The sequence below is a fragment of the Pleurodeles waltl genome, chromosome 4_2 (genome assembly GCF_031143425.1).
Source record: "Pleurodeles waltl isolate 20211129_DDA chromosome 4_2, aPleWal1.hap1.20221129, whole genome shotgun sequence".
Taxonomy (NCBI): Eukaryota; Metazoa; Chordata; class Amphibia; order Caudata; family Salamandridae; genus Pleurodeles; species Pleurodeles waltl.
The window spans coordinates 946,503,450-946,531,431 of NC_090443.1; the positions used below are offsets into that span (position 1 = coordinate 946,503,450).

The 27,982-nt window shown below is 40.7% G+C and overlaps 1 protein-coding gene across 1 annotated transcript in view; it reads right to left on the reverse strand.

Moving 5' to 3' along the window:
* The window catches only part of RAD54L (RAD54 like), a 112,562-nt gene that overhangs the window by 50,544 nt on the left and 34,036 nt on the right, over positions 1-27,982 (reverse strand). Inside the window, exons 7-9 of the mRNA XM_069232758.1 lie at positions 27,170-27,458; positions 21,314-21,438; positions 9,946-10,096 (exon numbers count right to left, since the gene is read on the reverse strand). Of these exons, the coding sequence (XP_069088859.1) occupies positions 9,946-10,096; positions 21,314-21,438; positions 27,170-27,458 (565 nt within the window). The remainder of the gene's footprint in view (positions 1-9,945; positions 10,097-21,313; positions 21,439-27,169; positions 27,459-27,982) is intronic.

The following is a 27,982-nucleotide window of genomic DNA, read 5'->3' on the forward strand; positions in this document are numbered from 1 at the left end:
TTAGTAAAACAAAAAACGCTTCACGTATGGGGAAGTTGGTCCTAACTATAACTACCTACTGGCTATAGCCAGTAGGATGACTGAATATATATATATATATATATATATATATATATATATATATATAAAAAATAATCAAAGGTTAATCTGACACTATAGTTAGGAGTTGCAATGGGCTAAAAACGAAGGTTCATAAACAAATAAAAAAAAAACACTAGAAATCTCCAGTTATAATTGAGTAAATTCACTAGAACTTGTGATCCCACCAGGCACTGCTTATGACCTCACACATCACATCACTCATGAAATGCTAAATGACATCGCTGTTGACATCTCAAACCACATCACTGATCACATCATCCAATGAATGTGACAGTTTACTATAAGCTTTTCATACTGGAAGGTATGCAGCAAGGTACATCTAGACTATCTGTAACCTCTATTTTGCTAAAGGGTGGAATATTTTGCAACAGGCAAAACATAAAGTATGTCTGTGAAATCAACCACACTTAGTAGATATTATGTTTTTTTAAACTGGTATTCAGGTGTGTAAGAAACAATGTCTAAAGAGACCAGCAATTTACATAAGAGTAAACTTGCATGTGTAAATTACTCACAAGTGTATGTTACCTTTGCGATTTGCCCTGTAATGTCTCATTAGACAAAGTGATTAGCAATTTATTAAACCTTGAATACTGTTCCAAAGAGCATTTGTTGATTATTTATCTTAACACGTATCTGTTAAATACCTCATCTGACAGATTTGTAAGTTAACTGCTTCTCATCTATGCATTAGCCAGTATTAAGGCATGGACAACCATATCCTAAACACAACTCTCTGTAGTTTGTAAAACTACTTTACACATATTCCTGAAATTAGCAGAATGGTATGCACGATTAGAACAAGGCTTACAGTCAAACTGTGATTTGAACTTACTGATTTGTAAGAGAGTCATCCATACATTATTCAACAATGCATAATGTTTCTGAATTTTCTCTCAACTTTTGCAAATAAATATCTGCAATATATAAATCTTCAATTTATAAAGAAATTGTTGGCAGCGCTACATGACCTCAGCATGTGCACAGAAATCCACAGGTGAAAAATGTATTGTAAGAATAAGCTTTAGTTTTTCCCACATAATTTAGAAACAGGACTTTGATTTAGTCCACAACCTATAAGAAATTATTTATAGAAGGTGTCCACAAAGACGAGTTTAGGCTCTCAACTTCGTCAGACTGTCCCAAGAGATCTCATTGCTACCATTTTCAAGTTCATGGAACAAATCATTCAACGACACTAACAATCATTGTTTTGTCAGAGAATACTCCCACCACCCTATTATGCATATAAATAGAAGCATATCTGCTGGACCGGCCTCGTTTTGTAAGGTCATTCCCAAACCTTTTGCCTTCCTCCTCCTATTTTTTCAGACCTGTTTTTGTAGGCTTTAGGATTCTTAGCACTTTACCACTGCTTACCAGTGCTAAAGTACAAGTGCTCTCTGTCTAAATGGCATTGGTTTATCCATGATTGGCACACTTGATTTACAAGTAAGTCCCTAATGTAGTGCACCAAGTGTGCCCAGGGCCTGTAATTTAAATGCTACTAGTGGGCCTGCAGCACTGACTGCACCACCCACATAAGTAGCCCTGCAAACATGGCCTGCCACTGCAATGTCTACGTGGACAGTTTTAAACTGCCATGTCGCCCTGGCAAATGCACCCATATGCCGGGCTCAAACCTTCCCTTTATTAACTGTAAGTCACCCCAGGCCCCAGGCCCAAGGCAGACCCATGGGTAGGGTGCAGTGCATTCAAAAGGTAGGACATGTACCAGTGTGTATTTCAAGTCCTGATAGCGAAATACTTTAGTTTTTCACCATTACCATACGGTAACACGGGGATTGCCTTGAAATATATTTCAAGTGTAATTTCCCATTGGGAGCAGATAGAGATGTGGAGTTTGGGGTCTATGAACTCACAATTTAAAAATACATCTTTTAGTTAAGTTGGTTTTTGAGCTGTGAGTTTGAAAACGCCACTTTTAGAAAGTGGGCAGTTTCGTGCTTAACCATTCTGTGCCTCTGTCTGTTTGCTGAATACACATCTGGGTCAGGATGACAGTTGGGCTGTTTGTGCATTCACTCTAGACAGTCGCTCAAAGGGAGCGGAGGTGTGCCCTGCATATCCTGATGTGTCTTCCTGAGCTAGAGTGGTGGGAGGAGCTGACACTTGCACCTGAACAAGGTTGTGCCTGTCCTCACACAAAGCAGTCTCCAGCCCTCTGGAGTGTGTCTGGGGCCAGGGCAGGGAAAGGCAGTCTCATGTACTACAAAGACTTTCCTTTGAAGTTTGCCTACTTCAAAGACAGAAACAGGTATTGGTACTTGACCTCTGACAACACATAGTTGGAATCCTTCAGGACCGAGGAAACTCAGCAAGGAAAAAAGAGTTGGATTCTGTAGGAGGGACTGCCACTCTGCCTGTTGCTTTATTGTGATGGCCTGCTGCTTGTTGTTTCATCCTGGGAGTAAAAGGAATGTACTTGTCTTGTAGGCTGGGACTGGGCTTGGACTGAGCTTGCCTCCTTTTAAGAAGTCTCAGGGCCATCAAAAACGTCATCTGCCAGTTTCGGGGCTCTTCTGCTGAGAGTCCTAACTTGCCAAGTGGTACCAACTCTAGTCACTGGGCCCTTCGAAGTGCAAGCTGGTGATCTGAAGGAGAAAATCCATGCATCAACGCCCCAGAAGTATTGACGCAGCGCCTGTTTCGCGGCTGCAGAACTGGCGCAGGGCCTGTTTAACAGCAGTCCCATCAACACAGCGCGTCTGGATTTTCCACGCATCGTCCCTGGGTGCCAATTTTTCACAGAACCTGCACCGCAGTAAGGAACAGAGGCTGCGTGCCCAGAAATCAACACAGCACCTTTCCTGCGAGGAAAGTGTCTACGCATCACCTCCCCTGCCAGTAAGGAACCAGCAAATTTCCTCACCTACGAGAAAAGAATCTACACATCACCTCCCCAGCGCAGTAAGGAACGGACATATCGCTTTGCTTTTCTGGTGCCTCACCTCCTCTTTGGCCCGCATCATCTTTGTTTTTGACGCATCCCAGGTACTTTGTACTAAAGAAATACATTCATTGATTCATATGGATTAAGACTTGCTTCGACTTTTAAAAATAAATATTTTGACTTGTATATGTTGGATTTTTGTCGTTTGGGCTCGTTTACTGAGATAAATATTGGCTATTTATCTAAACTGGTGTGGAATACATTTGTGGTGTTTTCACTGTGTTTCTGGTTGTGTGTACAAATACTTTACAAACTGCCTCTGAGATAAGCCGGACTGCTTGAGCCAAGCTACCAAGGGGGTGAGCCGGGGTTATCTTAGCTGTGTGGCTCCCTTACTCTGACTAGACGGGACATGGTGCAAACCACTGCCAACTAGAGACCAAGGGCCATATGTACGAAAGCTTTTTCCCATAGACACTGAATGGGTAAAATACTTTGGTACATCTGGCCCCATATTTCTAGCAGTACTGAAATATCAAAAAGGAGACCAGATGATGGTAAGCCGCCTACTCATGTACATAAGTGTCAATGTATCACCACGTTTCCTCTGACTAGAAAACAGTACAAAACAATATACATCATATGTAAGATCAAAAATATTTTTTACATCAGGAATAGCTGCACATTTTTTAAGGAATATTTCCATTTACAATATTCCTTGAAAAATATGCAGATATACTTGCATTGACTAAGGCATGATCCAAAATGAGTCGCTATTTGTGGACGTTGTCTGTAAATAAGCTTTGTGTACCAGCAATACTTGTGCTCATTCTTTGGTTTGGATGGTATTTATGGATGATTTATGGTGGGCTTGTCACAGAGAACGCACCATCCCCAGAAGGGACAGAAATACTGCTTTGATTATGTATTTATTTATGTATATAAAGTATGTATCTATTATCCAGTGGTGGTTGCCGTTAGTTACGGATAGCTAGAATTGCTTCTCCGTAGACATAAATGAATCTTGACTAAACTTTACCCAAAAATTTCATCCACCTCAGCTCCTTCCTCAAAAGGGTGACATTTTCCATAAACTTATTTAATGCAGTGCTACTGCAAAAACTGATGAACGGAATTACACCAAATTTGGCAGGAAGCTAGATCTTGGTCCGCAGAGTGAGTTTTTCATGATTTGGTGTAAATCAGTTCAGTAGCTTTTGAAAAATTAACATACAAAATATCTGTATATCTGGACATTAGGGTTCAAGGGACTCTGACGATAGTCCCTCAAACTCAGTTCTTTAAAAATAGAGCCTTCCGATTGGCCTAAGGAGTTTTTTTTCCCTTGGGCCAATTCATTCCTGCAAGAGCAGCGCACTGATCTACAAGCAACATGAGAAAAAGTTTCTGGCAGCCATTACAGGACTCGGGGACCTAGTAAACTTCCTGAAATTTAATAACATATGTAAGGGGGAGGGGAGCAGGCTAGGGATACTCAGCTCCCTAGGCCCAAAGGGGGAACCTAGAGGGACACTCTGGGGCCAAATAAAAAAAATAAAAATAAAATGGCAATTTTTGCTGTGATCCCCATGGGATTGCGGGGTAAAAAAGAAAACCATTTAAAATGCTATATGGGGTTTCACGATTTGGTAGGAGGAGTACACAGACACCAGTCGAGGGTCCAGGGCCTTGGAGACAGTACTTGGGGGGGGGACAAGGCTCACTCCAGCAGAGGTCAGCTGCAGGGTTCCAGGGCTGGTCCAGTTAGAACTAGTGAACTAAGCAGTTACAGAAAAAAAAAAACTCTTGTAGCTTGTTGTGCCGCTATAATATAAACAGGAGGTCAGCCGTATGACCCCGGGAATCCATCTCTTTGTCCTGGGTGCAAGAGGAAGAACAAGTCTGGTCTTCAGGACTTTTTTCAGGTCCCAACAATAGATCCAGTTCTCTTCTGTTGTTTCACAGGTCAAGAAAGTCTATCGAGAAGCATACTGTGGGTGCAACATTTGTGCCTGGCTTAGGCCTGCTGGTAGGAAAAATTCCTGGTCCCTCCTTAACCAAAGGGGTAAAAGTTATCTGGAGTAACTCTACCCACTTTTGCAGCATTTCCTCTGTACCTACTGTAAACGAGTGACCTATTGCAAACAATTCCACAATGCCATTTTTTTACCTGAACCAAGATGGCAAAACCTTTCTTGCCCTGTGCAGAGACCCCGTGCCCACTCCAGAGATGTAGCCATTGAAACGAGTAGCCTCTCTTCTGTGGTCACTCTAAACCAGTTCTGGGGTCCGCTCCTCTCCCCACTAGGACTGGTCCCTGACAGGAAGGGTGTAGAAAAGGAGCAGGCCTGCAGTCAGCTAACATTTGCTTATGACAGTGCAGGCCCTTTTAAGGTAATCAAATTCCTGAGAATGGCACACAGGTCATCCTATCAAGAGAACACTAACTCCTCACACTCAAGGCATTTTGTCCCTGCTAAGGGAGCAAGCTCACACCTCATGAAGGGGCTATTCAGCTGTCAGGTGACAGTCTAGTTCATGCAAATAGCCCCCAGAGGCTTTAAGCGAAAAAAGATAAATTAAAATATTTACTGCAAATTCGACTTCACCGGAGAATTGGGCTTGTAATAAATATTTCGAAAAGTTCATGAATGATTTGGTAGCTGTTTCCTAGCTGGAGATTGCATTATTACTTTTAATATTGTATCTCAATGCTATTCTATGGAGCTGCCAACCCTGCAAATAGCTTTGGAGGCCTTTTCACTGCAAGGACATGTTTAACATTAAATGTTTAAATGTCCTATCTTTAATAAAAAAAATTTAGAACCTTTATTTTTAATTTTCAAACAACTTGCAGCAGTCACTGAGATGTCAGGCACAGTACAGTTGATCTTATGAGGGTCATACATTTACCAGTACCACATGATATGTTCCAACTGCAGCCCACCCATTCCCCTCTAGTTTCCTCTGTGAGCCCCAGCGGGGTCCGACTCCCCGCCTTAATCGGTAAATGATTCGTCAGTGCTCTCTGATTGATCATCCAAGGTCGGGGCCAGAAAAGCTGTGCATATATCCCCCACACCCAGATGTTTTCTGCTAATTTCTCATCTCGCCTACACTTCCTCATGCTGACCTCTTTTGCCAACGGCATATTTTTAATACTAATGCCATGCATCCTGTCTTATGGGCAGTAAGGCCTACTTAGGGGTGTCTTACTAACAATTATTAGTGAGGTTTATGCCGGTCAAAATTAGTTACTTTGACAGGTTGAATTTGCAGTTTACAACTGTAGTGCCAGGTTACAGATGGCAGGCTGTCAGCAGTGTTCCCGCTAGAAGTTAAATGTCACAAGTGGGCCCAGGGCAGTTCACTTGTGACATTTATCTTATAGGCCCTGGGTACACTCGATACCATATACTGGGCACTTATCTATAAGTTAAATATGCCAATTAGAGATATGCCAGTTTCACCATGTAAAAAGGGGGAGGGAAAGCACTTTAACACTGGCTAGCAGGGGTAAAGTTCATAGAGTTCTACAACCAGCAAATCAGTCAATGCAAAGATTTGAGGGTACACCAAGCAAATGATGGTCATTTTCAGCCCAGCTAGCAGAATATGTTACCGAAGATAGGTAACTACTTCTACCCAAGAATAGATGTTACTGCAGATTCCTCCACTATGAATGGTTCCCAAAGCAATATCCTCTAGGAAATGGGATTGAGCACTGATGGATAACCAAGGATGTCATGCAACAAATCCAGGTAAAGTATCCTTCACTTTGTGCCTGAGCTGTGAAAGAGTAATGTTATTCAAAGGTGTGAAACAAAGACCATGTGGCCGCTCGGCAAATATCAGACTTCAGGATGCTGCTGCAGAGATATGTAGAAGCCGGCATGCCCCTCGTGGGGTGTGAATGACACCCAAGGCGTAACAGCACTTGATACACAAGATGAGCCAAAGTGATATTGTATGCCTAGTGACCACATTACAATTTGTGGTTTCAGCAAAGCTGATATAGAGCAGATTGTCCACTCTGTATTTTCTTGTGTGTCTATCCAACACATGTAATCTCTCATCGCTGTTGGGGAGAGTCAGAAAGATGGAACACGACCTTTGTAAGAAGGAAGGGCAAGTGTGAAGTACCAGGGTGTCTGAACATAAAAAAAAACAATATTTAAATTGGCCAGACCGAAAGGTAATCGTTCGAATGACGAACTGTAAGGAACGTTAACAATACATTTAAATCCCACTGCAAAACAATACAAACTATGAGAGTAAACAAGCAGAACAGGTCTTTTAGTAAACATGCCAATTCTGGTGAACCACGAAACTAGGTGTGTAATTGGCATCACTCAATCGCCATGAGTGCACCAAAGAGAATGAAACTTTTGGTAGGGAGAGAGAGCGGCGGGGCAATCAGAATCAGCTGAACTCTATTCTCCTGCAATCCCTTTTGTAAAAAGGTGGATTGGTGGTAAAGTGTAAAGCGGATGCCGTGATGAGATGAATCTGAAGGAAGCACCAAGGATACCATTTGGGGAGAAGTTATGGTGCAAAACTGAGAACACTTCTTATTCAGGGCCATAGTAAGGAGGTTCAGATTAACAGTTCAATCTGAAGATCTTCTCTATCACTTTGGAATTAAGTTCCTACTCTTGGTCCTCCAGTGAGAGGTGAGTCACTGCATTCACACGCACATAGAGGGTGCTCGTAAATTGTTCTGCTTCTAGGAACATACCTCGCTAGCAAGCCCACCACCACACTCATAACACCTCCCAACACGGGGGTACAAGACACAAACCTCCCCACCTGTTGATGTAATGGACGTTGATTGCATGCCCTACAAAACTTGAACGGTGCTGCTGAGACTGAAGCAAGACGTCTTCAGATCAAGGCTAACTGTCCGGAGCTCCAGCACATTCAGATGCAGCTGTTATACTCAAGCAGACAAATCCTTGAGCTGCCATCTCATCTGGGTGAGCACCAAGGCAGTGTCCCTAACAAGGGCGACCTGGACCTGAGGAGGACTGAAGGGACAACCCACTGACAGATTACAGGGACACCTCCACCAATGGAGAAAACACCTACCAATAGAGAGAACAGTCAAAAAAGAGATGATTCTGATGGTTCTGAATCCTCTCAGGAAGAGGAAATGCATTCATGTACGTAAGGTCCAATGCAACACCTATTAAGGTCAGCCTCTACATGGGGGCAAAAGCAGGACTTCTGGAAATGAATTGATTGGAAAACTAAAGTTGAGCAGAAGGGTCACTGTAGATGTTTCTTGACTATCGCATGGCATCCCATTCGTTTTCACTAGGTGAACCTTAGGCAATACCTGTGGGCAGGGAAGATAGGCAAATGACGATCCATGGACAACAGCCAATCACCCGTATTAAAAGGCAGTAGAATCAGGATCAAGAACTGCATTTTGAATTTGGTCAGGCAATTAAAGAGACTTAAGAGCCGTTGACCACAATGGTTCAAGTTAACCGTACTTCTTGATGGCCACGAGGTAAAGGTAATAAAATACTGTACCCCTCTCGTCCGCTGGCAACACTTCTTTGGCCCCTTTGCTCAAAAGGGTAAGAACATCCAAATGCAAGATTGAGGCTTATGTCAGAGAGGGCCATTTGGTGGAGGTCAATAGGTCAGTGTTTAGCTTGCAGATAAGCTGGGGCACCCAGCGATCCATCATGGGAGTTTCCCAAATGGTGATAAAGCAGACCACCCTCCCTCCAACTGAAACTGGTGGTGGAAGTGAGATTGAGAGGTTTTGAGAAGGAAGATTCAGCAGAAGATGAAGACTGGAGTAGCTGGGGATGTTGGAGTCCAGTAAATCAATCACTGTCTTGAAAGCAGCAATAAAGCAGTTCCTGTGAGGGCTGTCCCGGTAGAAGCACCAGAAGCAACAGTGCTGCTGGAGGAACTGCTATGCAGGGATGCAAGACCGAGCGAGAATGCTGTGCCGTTGTGACTGCGAGAATTCAGTCAAGATGTTAGACTTAGTTTCAGCAGTAGACAGGAGAAATTCCAGTACTTCCAATGCTTTTCATACCACAGGAAAACTACCAGAGCAACAGTTGCAAGCCTCTGGATACCACATCCAGATGTCATGTTAATCTGATGAAGCCATCTTCTTGTGGCATTGTCAACAGAGTTTGCACCCAAAGACCTTAGGAGGTGCCATCTTACTTATCTATGCTGGATTTGCTGTGGACGTTTGTCATTAAAAGTCCATGAAGACATCTAAGAACTGGGTCAATAAGACATAGAAAAACGGGAACTGAAGGCCAGCATGGCAAACGGCACAGTTCTAGCCGGATGTCATCACAAATGGGGAAGTTGGAGTGGTGTGGCAACACCTGGTGGAGCTGGAGAGCTATTGCTGGGGAAAAACAAGTTTCAGGATCCAGTCTGGCACCAGGAGGACAGTCCTAAAGTGAGGATTCTGCAGGAAAATGAGTACGTGAGAATAGTTTGTGCAGTTCAGTTACAGTGAATGGCACTCTTATGCCTTTACCATTTAAGGTCTCAGAAGTATCTGTGATTTAGGCTCTTTATGTATTAAATGCTCCATGATGAATTACTTTCTAGCACCAAGCTGTCTCCCGAGGGTTGCCACCTAACCATTATTTTAATGATTTAGTGTGTATTTTTATCTCAAGACAAATTTTTAAAAAAATAGGAAAATCAGAAAAGGCTAGAATATAGGAAGAAATCAGTAACATACAGCTGCCTAAACATTTCCAAAACAATTATGAAATCAGAGGCAGAGCTGTCACCTTAAAAAAATATAAAAGGCTACACACATTTTTATTCTAGTACTAGCTCCTGGCCCATCCATCTCAATAGAAATATTCAGTATTTTTCTTTATAGAAGTTATGCTTCAAACCATTCATGTCACATCACATACTATTTCACTTACCAAGAATGCCTGCATTGACAAAGTGCACAAGGCTAAAATACTCAAGAAGATCATTCTGAATAGGTGTCCCAGAAATGAGCACACGGCGAGTAGTATTCAAGCAGTTAAGTGCCTGGTATGTCTGATTTTCAGAGTTTTTCAGCCGATGTCCCTGCACAAAAAAAATAAAAAATAGCTTCAATAAACGGAACTGGATTCATCACAATGCTTTATTTCATCAGCAAAATGTACCAGTTACATGAACCTCTCTCTGAGCGTAGATACAAATACAGAGGGTGGAGTGTAAACTTGGTCCAAGTGATGACCATGGTCACAGTAATGGTCCACAAGTGAGTGCTATCCAAGTAACCAGCAAAACCCTTAAGCGGCCACTTTGGAAGAGATTAATAAAAGTGGATGACCACCCAAGTGCTACTTACATGTGCACAAAACATCAGCTGGGAAGGCAAAATTCTTTTCCTCACTCAATCTGGAAACATAGTATATACTTGCCCAGAAATTCTGCCATTTAGTGTCCCACTCAACATGAGCAAATCTGCTATTACTGTAAAGTTTGGGTGCGTTAGAAGGTGGTTTTCCCTGTGAAGGTTTCCTCATCCCTAAAAAACTGGCAATTCCCTCCAAACATAGAAGTAATCTTATAATTTATTTGTAGTGTGTTTGTACGCAGATGATGCTTATTGGTGCTTTTAGAAAGACACAACCATAAATCCTAATCACAAACAGACACAGGCTGGAAGATGCCCAATTATAAAAAAAAGCCAGGTTTCTTACTACTGTCAAAATTAGGGTAAATTTGTTTGTGCCCGCAAACACAAGGGATTTACAATTTGGCTGCTGCATTAGGAAAAAGCACTCTCATCAGTGATCGTTCTGGTCCTAGTTGTGGCAAGCAGGAATTGGTTTGATGAACAGAAAGAGCTTCTATCACCTGTAAAGGTTGACAGAAGGAAAACGTACTGGACAGAAAAGGGAGTGATCTAAAGTGCGGGAGTTAGTGGACGACTGTCAGAGCTATAAGGCTATGCGAGCTCGAATGGCTACAGACCACAGTACTGGTGACATGCAATTTTCTAGCGGTGTTTATAAGCACTTGTGCTGCAACATTCTGAACAAGTTGCAGTTGACATAGGATTTTGGCTGGAGTTCAAGGTAGATTGAATTAGCGGAGACCAGACATGTTTGAATGATAGTGTTCGCTACTGGTGTATGCAAAGAGTTATAAATGAAGGGAAGATTCTTTTTCAGAAGGAAAATGCAGGTGAAACAAGCCTGGGTCACATTCATGTATTAGGTCAGGATGCTGTCCAATAGAACTAAACTCTACACAATTGTTGAAGGATCTGGGGGTCTGTCCATAATACCTGGCCATAAAGAGATGCCCTATTCAAAGCATGACGAAGCAGAGGTAATTAATATTTTGGCTTTGGTCAGGTTCATCTTGAGGAAATAGTTAGCCATCTATCCCTTCACGATGGTGAAGAGCTCTGTTAAAAGAACTGTCTTTTTATTGTGAAGCTCTTGCACATCAGATAGGTTAGAGATGAGTATTATCCGCATATCTGTAAAATTATAGCCCTGCTTGGTAGAACAATTGGTCAAGGGGCCTTATGCACTTGTTAAAAAGAGAGGGCAAGACAACTGACCCTTGAACTTTGAAGAGCACAGTGGAAAGTTTATCCACTTCCAGACCGTGTGTGTGATACCCGTGGCCTTCAGGGTCTTAAGAAGGAACTTGTTGTCAATGGTATCAAATGCAGTCAACAAGGCTAAGAGTAAAAATGCATCATAAAGCACTGGGGTGTCTAAGTAACTGATGTTACTTTTAATCAATCTAATAATACTCAATTTACCCAAATCTGAAGGATAGACGGCCGAGACAATCTTGCTGTGAATCACACTTTCTATATGCTGAGTACTGCATATTATAGTGGCCACTGAACTCACTCAGCTAGTCTGCAGGCACAAATGTTTGTTGGCTTACGATGACAGCCTCAGTCCCTCCACTCCCATTCGACTATGTCAAATGACCAGAAAGAGATACATGTCGTTTCACATTCTGGACATCAAGTCAGCAAACAAAATGAAATGACGTATACATCTCTTCGTAAAGAATAAATAGTATCTGGCATCCTACTCCTACAAATTTCCAAATATAGCATACCCTTTCACACCATCACCACATATGATGGGTGTGAACATATTTATTCCCACCCAGGAACAGACATGCTAAGGGGTGGAGCACTCAAGCATAGTGTTGCTACCCTCTAGATGCAAGAGAACGAGTGCTTGTTTTAAATTCACTTTTTGGAAGAAAGAGTTTTTCTCTTTAGAAGAGAAAGAGCCAATACCAGACAGCTTTTGCTTTTTGGCAATGTGTTCCCAGAGGGTGGAGTTGCTGTCTAAGGAGAATTCAAGTCATGTGGTACCAAGTGAAAGTTGCCATTCAAAGCCATCAAGTTTCATGTCATTGAGCCAGGTTTGCACTATTGCTTGCTTATACTTCGCAAATAACATGAATTCTATCTTGGCTGGGTTGACCTTCAGGTAAGTGCCAGACAATCAGGTCTGGATGAGGAGCTGGAGATGTCTGAGGCACTGGACATTTCAGCAGAAGTGGGTTTCAGATAGGGTTATATATCATCAGCATATTTTGAACCTTGATGCTGTTATATGTGAACAGAACCCAAGGGGCTCCAGGTAGAGGTTGAAGATGACAAGAGAACATATGGAACCCTAGGGGACGCCGTAGGTGGAAGATCTTCTGAGACCTTGAGGTGACCCTGTGAACACAATGGAGGGGGAAAATCAGTAAAAGATATTGCCAGTGAATTCCATTCAAGACTGCAGAATAGGGATGAGGTTTGGATGGGTGACTGTGTTGAAGGCATCCGAGTGGTCCAGCAATTTAAGGAAGGGGGGTGGAGGGGGGGGGGGGGAGGGGGTAGGGGAAGAGTGATCATCTCTGACCAAGAGGGCGTCATCTACAAAGTGTAAGATAGCAGTGTGAATGCAGGACAGACTGTCAAGACTGACTGCCTTCATAAGAAGCAGGGTCAGTATTGATTTGCATAAGGTGGGCCTTTGTCTACTGTACATTGGTGGGCGAAGAATGATGTACTGTAATGTAACCCGAACAACTGCCAGTGGTGGAGATTAATTCAAGAATTCCATCCATCATCTTGTTGTAGTTGCAGCTGTTGCCCTAATTGTGACCGATATGACCAGTGCTCACTGTGCCATAGAACTCAAGCTACACCCTATTAACAATCCTAAAGCAGGGTGACACACTACTGACGAGCCCGAATTAAGGCAAAACAGGTCTGAGGTTGCCTGTGGTCAACCCTGGAGGGGGCCTCAACTGGCAGTTTGGGATAGACTGTTTCCATGAAGAGGAGGGTCGGTATCGATAACCATAAGGTGGGCCTTTGTGGCATGGAGGGCGAAGAAAAGATGGACTGCAATGAGGCCTGAGCCATTGCCAGTGGCTGAGATTCATTCAAACATTCCACTCATCACCCTGTTGTATTGTGACCCGAAGTCACACTGGTAGTCATGCAGGAGATGACTATCTCTGATGCAATGCTTCTTTCAATTATTTTGCTAATGAAAGATGGGTGTGTGATGTATTGGTATTTTGTGAGACCATCAAAGTCTAATATTGGGTTTATGCCTCGAGAGCTTCTGGGATGATTGCTTGAGTGAAAGATACTAACAACGGTGATCAGGAGTGAGAGGGCTTCTCTGGAGAGAGCTTTTGATAAAGGAAAAAGGTAAAACATAGTCTGCATAAGGGAGTTGAATAAGTCGTCAAGATAAGTGAGACCATCCTAAGGTCAGGGGCAGGATAAGCCAATTGCCTTCTAACTAACGAATACCCAAATACCAAGGAGATCCCCACTTGCCTCTTTGTAAGAGAACAGACTTTTCATTCTGAAAAAAAGCAATAGCACGTGCACTCAACGGAAGTCTGTCAGAGTGCTGCGACCGTTGCCATTAAGATGTGTTACATCATTACTCTATTTGCTATATTGATCCACTTCACTTACCTTACTAGAATGATGTATAGTAGGGTTCTGAAATGTCTATGCACTGCACAGGGAGTAGGTAATGAGAGATGTCCATGAAGTTCTTTTATACCTTACTTCTTTACTTTTTTCAGATTCCTTAAGATGTTCACAGGGAAACTTTTTTTTTTTTTAACTAACTCCCAAATATTGGTGGTCTGAAATCTGCCCAGCAGATTCATTGTTCGTTTCTCACTGGCGATTTCCCCTCTTTCCCCTCCTGCCTCCTTCCTCCAGATGCCGGTTTCTGATTACCTGCAATGACAGCATGAGATATGACTGTCAATGGGGTGTGGCTTGGCTACGTGGCAAGATGGCGAGTCCTGAATGAGCTGACACCGGCCCTTACTTTCTCCTGCTACTTTCTCCCTATGTATCAAAAAAAGGAAACTCTGGCAACCACCATAGGCAGGTGTGAACCACTGGTGAACCTGCTGATACACAGCTTGCTTTGAGGGATTTAGCAATATTGGTCGCATTGCCGGTGCAGCTCAGACCCGACCCTGTGAGGAAAATGTCAGCTACTCTCAACTCCAGTCCAACTCCCACCTGATGGGGAAGCGGTCAAACGGCTAATGAAAACTGCCTTATAATTTTCTCAGCCCTACCAGCCATCAACCATGATGGGTCGCTGTAGTCGATACATCAGTCTGTAGAGAATAGGGCATTTGCTACAAAACACATTACGGAGACTAGAAGGTTCCCGAAGCATGTAAAATTCTGACCAAATCTTTACTCTACTTTCTGCCATTTATGTGCTGCATGCACCCATTGGCAATAACACTGCAAGGCCACTTATCAAGCCATTACTCCCAGGCTCACTGGCCATGAGAGGATTGCTCTACAATGCTTCTCCCAGCTAAAAGGGTGAGACGCTGCCTGCAGCAATCACCTGCTGAGCTTTGGATTCGGACACTTCAGCCTGTCTTCACTGTTGCTGGGTAGATAAAGTCCTCTCAAGATCGGGCACAACTTGAGTACAAGAGGTTAGCAAGATTCTTCTCCGTCATAGTTGCAAGTTCTGTTCATATTCTGACCCCCTCCTTCCCCCCCGACTATAAGTATCAGTGACCTTATTCTTAGCTTTTTTCAGCAGGACACGCAGCCATTACATCCTGCATGCCTTTAGTATCACGTGGCACTATTACTCCTGTACTATCCTACAGCATTAATTAATGATTTGCAACTTCATCAGTTCCCCCAAATGCCCTCCTGATTCTCTTGCTTCTTAAGCTTATTTGTAGCTTAATGTGATTGAAGATTTAGGTGGTTTCCCATTGTATTCATCCTCTAGTGCTCATGGAAGAAATATTAATCGTTCATGATATTCCACAAAACACCAAAACCAACATTTATCTGCTTCAAGTCAAAGTAGCTGGCACCCAGAAAGACATAAAATATTTAAATATCAGATTAACAAATGCAGAGTCTAGAGTTAGTTCTCTGTAAGAGAACAACCTCCATGTCAAACAACTCCCGAAATCGGACTACTTAATAACTTCTCTCGAAAGTGAAATTACTAAGTGGAAGACCACAATCAGAGAAGTAATCACTGCATCTTTGGTCAGAAGGAGTTAGGAATTTGTCACACTCTGCCATCCAGTTTCTGGAAAAAGTGTCTTTTAACAACATTAAACATCTCCTTTCCTGGAGAGTGTGCAATAGCCCCAATCATGTTTAACGTTTCAAATCTAAAAATGTCTCTTTGCCTAGACCACTGATATTCAAACCACTGAGGCACCAACATTATGAATCAATCATTGCACGTATGAGCAAAAGTAAAGATATTTTATGGAATGGAGCAAGAATGTCTATTTCTCAGGACTTTGCAAGAGATACCTAGGCTAAAAGGAAAGGCTTCCTCACTTTCTACAAGAAATTGTCTAAAATCACCATTCATCATTAATTTGTGGGTCCCTCCAAGTTTATAATTTTATTCAAAGGACAAACAATTATTTTATCAAAGGCAGCAGACCTTGAAACCATCAACAATAAATGCCACTCTGGTATGGACATTTGAAATGCCATTTAAATACACAGATTTGCTAGCTCTGTGATCTAAAGGATCCATGAGTATTGATATAAACCATTGCTCAATAGGTTGCACATATGGTCACCCTCATGTGTAGGTCTAGTCTGGTTCATTTTCTCATACTTCTAATTTCCCACCCAATGGTCCATGTTTGTTGCTGCAACAATGATTTATATTCCTCTAAGTTACATTTGGGATGTCTATATCGGCGCAATATACCACTGTGACGACTGGCATGTGTACACCAATTAAGTAGTATATAAAGTATTGCTTGATTCAATCACCATGTCCTTTAAGCATCAATATGCACTTTACTATTAAGGTTGCTTAAGCTTTATTGCAGACTTACTTATTGTTATTTTGGTATGCTCCTTTCAGATATAGATATCTGCTCACAACTTTTCTACCACCTAATTTGGCTGTGTTGCATATGGCCAGAAGTGCTGATTGCTTTTACCAAGTTAGTACACTCTCTGCTGTCTTGCAGAACTCTCTGATGTTTTGGGTCTCATGACTTGTGTTACTGTATTCTCTAAAGTTTACCACTGCTAATGGCAGCACGTTACTACAGCCTTGGGAGTTGGAGGGACCTTTGCATCTTTCTTGGTAAGGTTCCCCTACAGCTCCAACGCATAGAATTCTTCACTCTGAGACTGATCATGGTGAGCAGGATGTGGGAGGGTGTGGGCATATGAGTGTTCTTTTGGTTTCCTTTTTTGATTGTTAGTATTATGTCTCTTGTTGATTATTTTTCTCCATTGCCATAGATTCTTCTTTGCGTCTTCTTTCTCCCCTCCCCTTCAAACCGTGGCCACCCCATTTTTGGATATTGTGCTTCTGTACAGGGAGGCACAGGTGTCATCCAGGCTTATCAGACACCAACATAAGACCAGGTCTCATCTCCAAATATTACCTATGGCCCAATGACTATAAATAAAGTAGTGCCCCTTAATTCAAAAGGCCTGAATCACCAGGTAAAAAAAGAAAATGAGTGAATTGTGTAGTAAATCAAAAGGGGACACTGTATTCCTACAGGAAACAACAATCACATATATAGAGAGAGGTGCAGTCTATGAAACCGGGCTTGGTAGAAGCCCTCCTTGCTCAAGAGAGGGGCAAAGATTTATGGGGTTATCACTCTTTTTTCTTAACACTCAGGTCTATCAATATTCACCAGGGAGGAAGGTAATGACAAATAAAAAAAAAAAAAAAAAAAAAAAAAAAGGAGGATACAAAAACAAATGTATGCTTTGAATGTTTATGCCCCCAATGTTGATAAACCCACGATTTGGTATTCGGTAAATGCAAATTTAGCTCTGCTTCCACAAAATGTTTCCATTATCTGTGGGGGAGATTTTAATCTCCCATGGACCTAATCCTAGACAAACACTCATCTTCCAAATTCAGAATACCAAAAGCATATAGGGCGTTACAGAATATCTGCCAAAGCCACAAGATCAATGACATTTTGAGGCACTTTAATATGGTCGCACACAACTTAACATTCTTCACAGAGCAACGTCTGAGCTACTTACACACAGACTACTGGGTGACACTGCCTTTTATCCAATCTTTCAGTGATGCTGCAATTGAACATAGCTATATCCGACCATGCCGCTATATCCATCCCTATCCAAATTACTCAGGGCATTGATGAAAGTAACTCATGCCATTTAAATACAGCCCTGTTAGAGGACAATTCGGAAGTCAACATTATCACAAAGGAATTATAATTATTTGTTCTATAAAATTCACATTTTGTATCTTCCCCATCACATTTTTGGACATCTTGAAGTGTTATACTCAAGATCTGGCAAATATCACATCGGCTAGCAAAAACAGATTAAAATCTCTTCTGACTCAATGTTAAAATTAAAACAATTGAATTAATACAGACAAACAAATGACTGTGTACTGTTTGATAAACGCTTGAAATGTAAAAGTAATAAAATAGTTAGTTTAGGGGTCCATGGTCAGAAAGCTAAAAAGTAATTTATCGCAACAAAGTGAGTTAATAACTAGTAGCCTACTTCAAATGTAAAAGAAAAATCTCTGATTGCCAAAGACATTGACTTAATCACTAAGGTTAAAACTAAAGAAATATCTAACATATTTAAAACCTTCTACACACTCATTGTGGAAACCGACCATTTTTCTGCTAAAGAGGTGTGTCTACTACTCTCAACAACCATATTATGGAAAAAGAAAAGTTTAGACGCCATTAAGTCAATTCCCAGTAGCAAGTCCCCTGGTCTAGACAGACTTCCAATCGGCTTCTATAAAACTGTGTGGTCTACAATTTTTTCACCACTTGATGTCTTTCAGTACTATGCCATTCAGAGAAGGTTCCTGGTACAGCTGCGGAAGTGATGACAGACGTCATCTAAACAAATGGTAAAGACATAAGGACCTGAAAAAGTAGACGGATCTCCTTAATTACTATGGCAGCTAATATTTATGTGAAAGATCTTGCAAAATGCCTAGAACCACTTATCAAGTTGGTACACAGATCTCAATAAGGCTTCTTAAAAAGGAAGACTGGCAAAAGACAACACCCATACCTTTTGTCATATAATCAAAAAAGCCCACCTTGTTTCCTCCCCTGCCGTTGCCACAGATCTGGATGCAGAAAAAGCCTCTGATAAGGTGACTTGGCCTTTTATGGAAGTCGTCCTATACCATCATAATTTTGTCTCCCAATTTATAAAAAACAGGTGTGGCTTTATAAAATGCTCCTACAGCCAGGGTGAGAATCAATAACTTTTTATAGGATGCCTTCCCTTTTCAACACGGCACACACCAAGTTTGTCCTCTTTCTCCTTTTTTGTTTCTTTTAGTGATTGATCCTTTTCTAAAGCTATTAAGTGCTTTCAGTAATATCCAGGTCTTCTGTTTTGATGTGGTTGAGCTTCAAACAGCAGCATATGCCAAAGACACATTCTTGTTTTCTGAAAAGGTTGAGTCCACCATTCCTACCGTATTAGAAATCATATAGTACTTCTCCAAGGTTTCAGGATACAGTCTGAACACAGACAAGACTGAAGTCCTTCCTTTAAATGTACATGATCTCCCTTCATGCCTAGGCAGTTCAGGGCTCCACTGGCAGCCCCATCATATTAAAAACCTTGGCGTATGGTTGTCCAAAGTCTTGATTTCCTCGGTTCTTGAATTTAAAAAAACTAAAACTCTCGAAAAAATCTTGTTAGAGGCCTGCTCCCCTAAAAATATTTCGTGGTGGGGCTCAGTTGAAAGTTTGAAAATGATGATCACTCCTTTGATCAATTTTATTTCTAGCACACTGCTAGTATGATTATCTAACCACGCATTCACCTTGGTGGATAAAACAAAATCCTCATTCCTATTCGCCAACAAAACAGCCAGAATTTCCTGCAAAAAATGAGTTGACACTTCAATGCTAGCGGATGTAAATTCCCTAATTGGTTTAACTACCAAACCACTTTCTTGGCCACTCAAAAAGCACATTGGTCTATTAAGATCTGGGTTCGCAAAACTATTAGCTTTATTTTGAGTGTACACTTATTCTCTCCTTATCAGATTACTGCAACTCTCACAATGGCCCGCTTTAACCCAATTCACTCAAAACAAATCACAGGGAAGGCAATCCTCCTTTTAGATAAAAAAAGGTCTACACGTATTTCAAAATCCAATCTCCTATCCCCATGGCATAGTATGAAAAGAAAAATTAATTTGTCAATGAAAATTGATCAAAGTTGGGCCATCAGAGGTATGTCTCTAGTCAAAGATGTATTCTTCCCATCCACCCCATTTATAATTTGCTGCTCTCCAACAAACAAAAAATCTATCCAACTTGGATTCCTACACTTTAAGACAAAATTATCTAAAATAGTCCCTCTAACCAGAAATAGGTTTTCTTGTTTTTTAATGGTTCGCTACTAAGCATGACGCATCCAAAATCTATAAACTGTTATATTTTCACAAGACAAACCAGTTTCTACATTGCCATCCAAATGGGATAAACACTTCACAAATATAAACAGAAAACCACCTGAAAATGAAACCTGGTCTACCATTTCTTCCAAAACCCTTCATTACAAAATAGTTGCTGAATCAAAATTCTTCACGAGCCACCTAGCATCCTGGACCCTAAAAAGATTGCTCAAAGTCAAATTAATTGACTCGGACACGTGCTGGAAAAGGCAAGAAAAACTAGGGGAATTTGAGCACGTTTTTCAGTTGTAGATTACTTCAATCTTACTGGACAGATGTTGCAAGCAGATTACTCTTTATCTTTAAAATACAGATCATATTAGACTTTCTTAAGGTATTTCTTGGCCCATTATTGGCTCCACATCCTCCTATTCTTACTTGCAATTAATATGCTCTATATTTTTGGATTGGAAATCTACCAGCCGGATCACATTCCATATGTGGTGGGCATGGGTGACATCTGTGAGGCACACCATTTATAATCCCTACTGCAGGCTACCCATAGGTTGCCCAACAACATTTGGTGTCAGTGAGACAAATACATTGAGGAGGCCTTTAATATTTAAGTCCCCCTGCTCCATAGGATCCGACCTATAACACATCTATTACATGCCTCCACAATGTGACTAGTAGCTTACCTGAAAATGCATACACCCACCCTCACCCTTTCCTCATCCCCCTTCTCCTCTGTTAACTGTGGGTAACATTAAATTCAGTTTATTATATTGTTGTTTGCTTTGTTTCTTTTGCTTCTCGGGGTAGCAGAGAAACTGCTCAGGATATTATTGTAACTCTAAGTTAACTACGTAACTGTCAATACATGTGTATATTAATCACCAATGTTTCTTCTCATATTTTGCTTATATCACACAATGCATGTCACCTGTGATCTGGTTTGACTCCTTGCCTTGCTGTTGTAGAGCTGCTATACAAATTATTGTCGATTCTGATAAATATTGAGGAATACTCCTACTTGGTTTGATTCTAATAATGCAGTTTATTTGGTCTGATTTGTTCTTGCTGTTTATTTGCAAAGCTTAATAAAACTCACAGAACAAAAACAGGATACAACTGCCAATATAGTCATCTCTGGCAAATTGGATATCCATATAAAATCACTCTCCTTGTGTTGTGGCCACATATTTGCTAAATTTATTAGGAGCTCAAAGTGTACAATTTCTAGTTCATACAAATGCCATAGTTAAATCCACAAACAATTGATATTTCCTTTGTACATAGAGGATTCAAAGTCTTTGCTGTGATAAAAAAAAGGTACCATGTAGCAACATGAATAATTCACCTCATCACAGATGACCAGCCCGACACTTCCCTTGTGCAGCACCTCGGCATGAAGACGGAAAGTCTCATAAGAAATTATCAGGATGGGAGATGGTACTCTTGTTCCATGTTGGTTCATAAATCCAACTAAAGAAGCAGATGTGGGACAAGTGAGTGACTGACAGCAATGATTTATGAATAACAAAGCCTGGAGGAAATACAGAGAAGTTGTACATGTCTTTAGGCAGCTTACAGTAATTTTGTGAGGATGAAAAATGTCTTCAAAGACATATGTTTACTTTGAGATAAAAACAAATTGTGACTGTGCGGGAACTGATCCAGGATGACGATGGAAAGTTTAAACCAGCGAAAGAAACAACCTGTTTAACGAATCATTGCTCTGAGACAAATAAACACAGAAACAGACACCCCTATGCAAATGTTTTATAGTATGTATTCACAGAAAGGGTGGCCAAATAGCACAATTTAACTTGTTACAATTGGGAAAAGTTTGCAAAAAAGTACAAATAAATTCAGAAATTAAATAAGACTACACGATTTAAACTTTAATCTAAATGACAATAAACTATCCTGAATTGCATTTCTGAACTCCTGCCCGTGTTATGGACTCTATCCCTCCCCATCCTGGTTTTCACTTGACATATACATACATATGCATGCACATATACATAAATGTACGCATACATACATGCAAAATAATGCCTATTTAATAAGGCATTGGCCCTGAAATTATTTAATTTCACAAACCACAAAATAGGCACTTTCCTTTTTTTGTTTAATAAAAGGACATAAAACAGAGTGGGAATTTGCAGATCTGCCAGGAATCCAATGATTGCACATGGAGATGGTGACTCAGAAAGAAAGCTGCAAGACGTCCTGAATATATGTTTTAACTGTTGTCTGATGCCATATTGCACACAGCTGGTTCAAAAACAGGCATAGCAGATTCAGCCTTCCATCCCCGTGCAAAGGATCTAATGGGAACTTCTAGGTTGGGATTTTTATGAAGCTATTGTAATTTTAGCATCAAATAAACTCCTATTGGTATATGTGCTATCTGAGGCGTTATTCATGTACTATTGATGGCTTTTCTGGACACATTTGTATGGTGATTGCAGTAAACGTCTTCTAATTTCTGGCACTGCAGCAAGACTCAGAATGATGATGTTGCAACTTGCATTATGCACGCGAGGCAAGCTGTCCTGTTGCATATGGTCAGGAAGATAAAATACCTATTTTCTGTGGTAGGTATTAAGCCAAAATGTAAAATATAATAGCAAACTCATTGGTAAAATGGCTATACTGGTAGAGTTGAGTAATATTTTTTATATAGCAACGGCTCAGGCAGAAATACTCTTTACATCTTATTTTAATTATAGGTGAACACATTAAGTACGATGGTTGCTCTAACTGTCAAAAATTATTTTAAGACAATATTGTTTTATTTATTAAGGCTTACTTTGTAGTTTTCCACTTCGGTAACTTTAGCAAAGCTATTGTTTGAAAGACAAATTTTCAACAGATTTTTCTTAAGTTCTGTTTTTTTTTTTTTTTGTTTTTTTTTTTTTAACTATCACAGGTCAATACGGAGATAAAATGAATTCATTTAATTTTCTACATAAATATCTTTGAGAAGACTGTTTATTTGTACTATAAATAGGGGACATGCTTATTTAGAGGTGTTAATATCTGTATGTATGCATGTGTGGTATTTGTATAGGTAAACCTCACCAAAGGGAGCGGAGAGCTGTACAGGGTCAAACGTATACTGTCAACGAGTGATAGGAGAGGTAGCTGGTTTGTGGATTGGTACTGCATTGTGAAGTGGTTTACTTTTTATTTTTTGTAAACACTTCAAAGCAATGTTGGAGCCAATATTTAAAGGTTCCCTTGGTGGTATGTATCAAACTGATGGTTTTTATCCAGTTTTACATACTTATTTGTTCTGTTGGTCATTCTGTCTACTTAGATGCCCATTTTTCTTATCCTCCTTCATAGGGTGATATAGAACGCCTGAAATAGGGTCACGTATACATTGTGGTTATGTCAGTAGTGCAAGTGCTTAAATAAATCTGTATTACTCGGGTGGTGGGGTAGAGTGATAAATCCAACCTTGGCTTGAGTTTAAGGAAATAAAATGCATCATCAGCAGGTATTTGATAAACTAGTGTTTAGAGACCTGAAATCATGCTTGCATGGCGGTGAAACATTTCACCCCCGATTAATAGAATAATTGATGAATAAACTGCAGGTTCCCCTACATCATGTTCTCCTCTCAAATACTGGAGGTAGAAGCTGGTTTCCCCAGTTCACTGTTTCTCCATGTGTTTTAGGAACTTAATGTATTGTAATAGCTTTCCAAATTCTTATGGTCTTCTATCAAAACGGTCAGGGATGAAACCTTGGACTCTCAAATTGAAGTCAAATAAAAGGGTGCAGAGTTATGAGGAAGCGTTCATATACCAATATGCTTGTGAGGTTACGTAGCTGAAGAAATGGACTACAGCCACCCTGAGAGATTTAAGTAATAGTCTACTGAACACAGATGGCACAGCAGCTGCCTTGACTCTTTGAATAGATCATTTAAAAGAGCATCTAGACAAGCAGGTGGCCAGAGTTGACATGGCTGAAAGTCTAGTATCAGATAAAAAGGACGACGCGGGCCTATGGAATGAAAAAATGTCTCAAAGCAGAATGTTTTGAGGCTCACTAATGCCAAGAAAGAAGATCTATAAGCTACATCCTTGTGCAACAATACTCATATTGTACTGTTGCATTGTCAGACAACTAGTACTGGAAAAATGGACACTCCTCACACATCTCTCAGGTAGGGGCAGCTTCTCAGCTATATTATCCATGGAGCACACCCACAGCTAACAGCCAGAAAGTGCTGGGGGCACCTCACGGCCTGTCATAGCCCATCTCTTGAATTTCAAGGTGGTCTGTGATGCAGTACTGCAAATGGCACAAGAGGTGTCAACTGTGCTGTTCTGGTTCTTCATTTTTACAGATTTCACACTGGCCATTCAGGCGACAAGGAAGGCATTTTCTGCTGTCAAGACAAAATTGCAGAAAATTAATTTTCCTTTAAGCCATACTCTACATCAAAAAATTACAAAGGACAGCTGTTCAGTGATCCCCAAATGGCACTGCCATTTCCTAAAATTAGTGAGACTCAAATAAAAAAAAAATCCACCTTGTTCTGAGTGAATACTAGAGTTTCTCCTTAATGCATACTTTTTTCCTAAAAAAAGTTATGTTTATTATTCCCTACCATGATGCTAGCTGACAAAACTACAATATATCATTCTATAGGTCTGTATATTACTTTTTTCATTTTTTGTAAAATACTGACGTGTATTATTAGCTCGGGTTGGTGCCGGATTCAGATCTGATCATCAATTAAATGCATTGCCCTCTGCTATGGTCCCCTGGGAGGGATCAGACTACAGAGTAGAGAGACAGATGCTTGCATAAAGGGGAATACCTGTATTTAATAGTCTAAGCTGTACTGTACCCTGTAAGAGGTCGAGTCCTCACTGCCGCACTGATACATACTCCAACAAATAAGGCCCTTTATTACACAAGATTCAATGCATTCCCACTTATTAGGGATGACAGACTCCTACAGTTACTCTCCGTTCACCACTACTTTAGTTGGAGGAAAGGGAATGGCTCCCACACCTCATGTGTGCTAGTCTTTGGGTATGAAAAGTCAAGTGGTTTCTTGTTATGGTGAGTAGAGACTATTCACCGAAGATTGGAGTTCCCAGTGTGCAGAGGGAAGGAAGATACGCTGTTACTAGCGGTATCACAAGATACAAACAGTTTACTATTAGCGGCCTTTAGGCACCTGGGTCATTAGGTAATCTCAATAATAGCCACTACACATTACCCGTTACAAGCATGATTAACTATACAAAGAGACACCTTTGTTTTATGTCTTAGAATGTCAGAGGGAATGAGGCGCACAATGTGTAGAAATCCATAGCCTCTCCGGACAGACACAAGATTGCTTATCTTCAGAACATATATCTGTCCCAAAACAGAGGTCAATAGCGCTTAAGTGAGGTGGCCAGATTTAGTACTCAGGGGGTGGTTATATGGATCAGGCAAGGTCTGACATTCCGGCATTTCAAATCTGCGACTGATAAGAGGGTATATTCCTAATATTGCAAAGCATGTTGAAAGGGGCATTGGTTAATGTGTGTGTCCTCAAAACTGTCCTCAATGTTATTCAGGAGAGATTTCCACATATCATTATCTGAATGCACTAACTATTCTTTGTGTGGCAGGGTTGAGGGGGTGGGTGTTATTGGTATTCTAGGTAAACTATTAGGAAGGTCCAACAAATACCTTAGATAGATATAAGTAGGTGCTACACAACTTATGGAACAACAAAAGGATACTTTGGATGTTTGGAGATACAGGAATCCGGCTGCTGCTGAGTTCATGTTTTAATGTTAAGTCCAAGGGATGTAGACGTCGCTAGACCGCTGTGTGGTTTCTCGTGATGTTTGTACATGGTTGGACCAGATCTCATACTTGCTCTGCACCTTGTTGGATCATTCACTGGTAGTGCTCTCAACTTTTGATATCTTATGGGTTTTCTCGCTCCAGAGACTGGTGCTGTTACTAGGAGATGCTACTAAATGCAGCTTGCAAATTAGAAGTTAAAAAATCAATTCCAGAATATTTCTGTTTTAATACTGACCTAGCTTCGAGTGGTGAGTGGTATTGGGAGGCCTACATTAGAAGTATGTGCATTGCTAAGCAGGCAGGTATCTTAAAGTAAATTAAGACTAAATTAGCCTTTCTGAGAGAGATTTAAGGTTCCTCCTCCGGTTCTTCATTGTGTTTTCTGTTGATCACAAAGATGTCTGCCTGAAAAACAGACACAGACCTTTCCATTTCAACTTTTTTTAGCATTACTATTAAACACCAACTGGTATAAGGCCACTGGGCTGTTAGTAGATACCAATTACAGCAGATGTCATTTGTAGTGAAGCAGATTTGATAGACTTGGCCTGGATATGCCAGAGGTTAGCATAATTTTGAAGCGTGGTATCTGCTAAATTAACTTGATGACATCATGTATTAACAACTCTGTGTAAGTTTATGCATCACTCGCTCCCACTACATCTCGTCATAAAGACATAATGGATCTTTTATGGCAATACTGGTAACAGAGAAAAGCACCACAGGTATGATAAAAAACTGCTCTGCAGAACGGATGCTCTTTGTGCCTACTGGTTCTGTTAACTTTTTAGAGCAAAGACAGCTTTGCATGCTGCAGGTTAGGCTCATGTTTGCTTTGAATACACACCCAGATTTATCCTAATAAGGAAGAAAATGTATTCCCAATCTGACAGTATGTGTTTGATTGGTCGCTTAAATCCTTGCCTACTGTATTTATGGAAAAAAATAAATCTGAATATTACTGCATTGTGAAAGCTACTGTTCGGTTATGTTTAAAAGGAACATAACATAAAATCAGCTCTTTAGAAGTCGAGGTGTGAGGAACACCTAAAACCAAATCTGATCATTGTTAGAAGGTAGAGAAATGTGCAGACTGAATGTGCCTGGTGGTCTATCTATACTTCGATCGTGCTCCTCTAGAAAACCTATCAGGTGTTTGCCATAATTTCATGTATTATTTCTTCCAATTCTTTGGTAAGATTTAGATTTACTCCAACAGTATACAAACATTTCTCTCAGAACCGTTGTTTTCATGCAGGTTTACATTTTGCAAAAGTAAAACAAATAGGAGTTAGTACAAAAACTATTCTTAAAAGCACTTCATTAAAAAAAAAAAAAAAAAAAAAAAGAAAAGTTTAGGTAATAGTTATAGCTGTACCTAATTTGCGATCAATCTCATCCTTTGATCCCCCATCGATTGCCAGGGGCTCTATTCTTCCTCCTAACCATTTTCCAACTTCGTTATACCAGTTTCTAACCAGGCTAGATGGTGACACCACAACAGCCTTCTCAATTTCAGGTTTTGCATCTGGACTCTGGCGTAGTAAGGTCCACATGAGTGAGATGCACTGCAGGGTCTTTCCTAAACCCATCTCGTCAGCCATGATGCAACCATGGCTACCAGGGATCCTTCTGCCCGTTACACACTCCCAAAGAAACTTAACTCCCTACAAGAGAAGAAAGCATAGTTGCAGCAATTGAAAGGAAAAATACAGCCATAATCCCAAGATTACACAATTGCAAATATATGTCATGCGCTGAACTGTTTGTAATAGAACCAGCTTGCTACCCAGGATGCCATGAAATAGACTTAATGATCCTAATAGTCAACACAGAATGGTCTGGTGGGTCTATTGCTCAGTCTGCTTCTTTGCTTTCTCCTTTGTTACCCCAAGTGGGTTCAGTGATTACTCCTAATATTGACTCTCAGTTGACTTGAAATACTGCCCTGCACTAGCTGGAACACAGCACGTGTTAATACATTTTAGATTAACTTTTTTGGTGGAACTAGGTTACAGGAAACCTGGTGGATGGGCGATTTGCTTTCTTGGAGGTTTCACAAGCAATTAAGGAAATGTGTTCTTCCAGGGAATTAGCTCTTTGACAAATGAAAGTGATTAGTCAATACCTTGATTAATGCTAATTGACATGATAGTGCCATCCTTTTAGCATCATCTTCTTTGACTCCCTC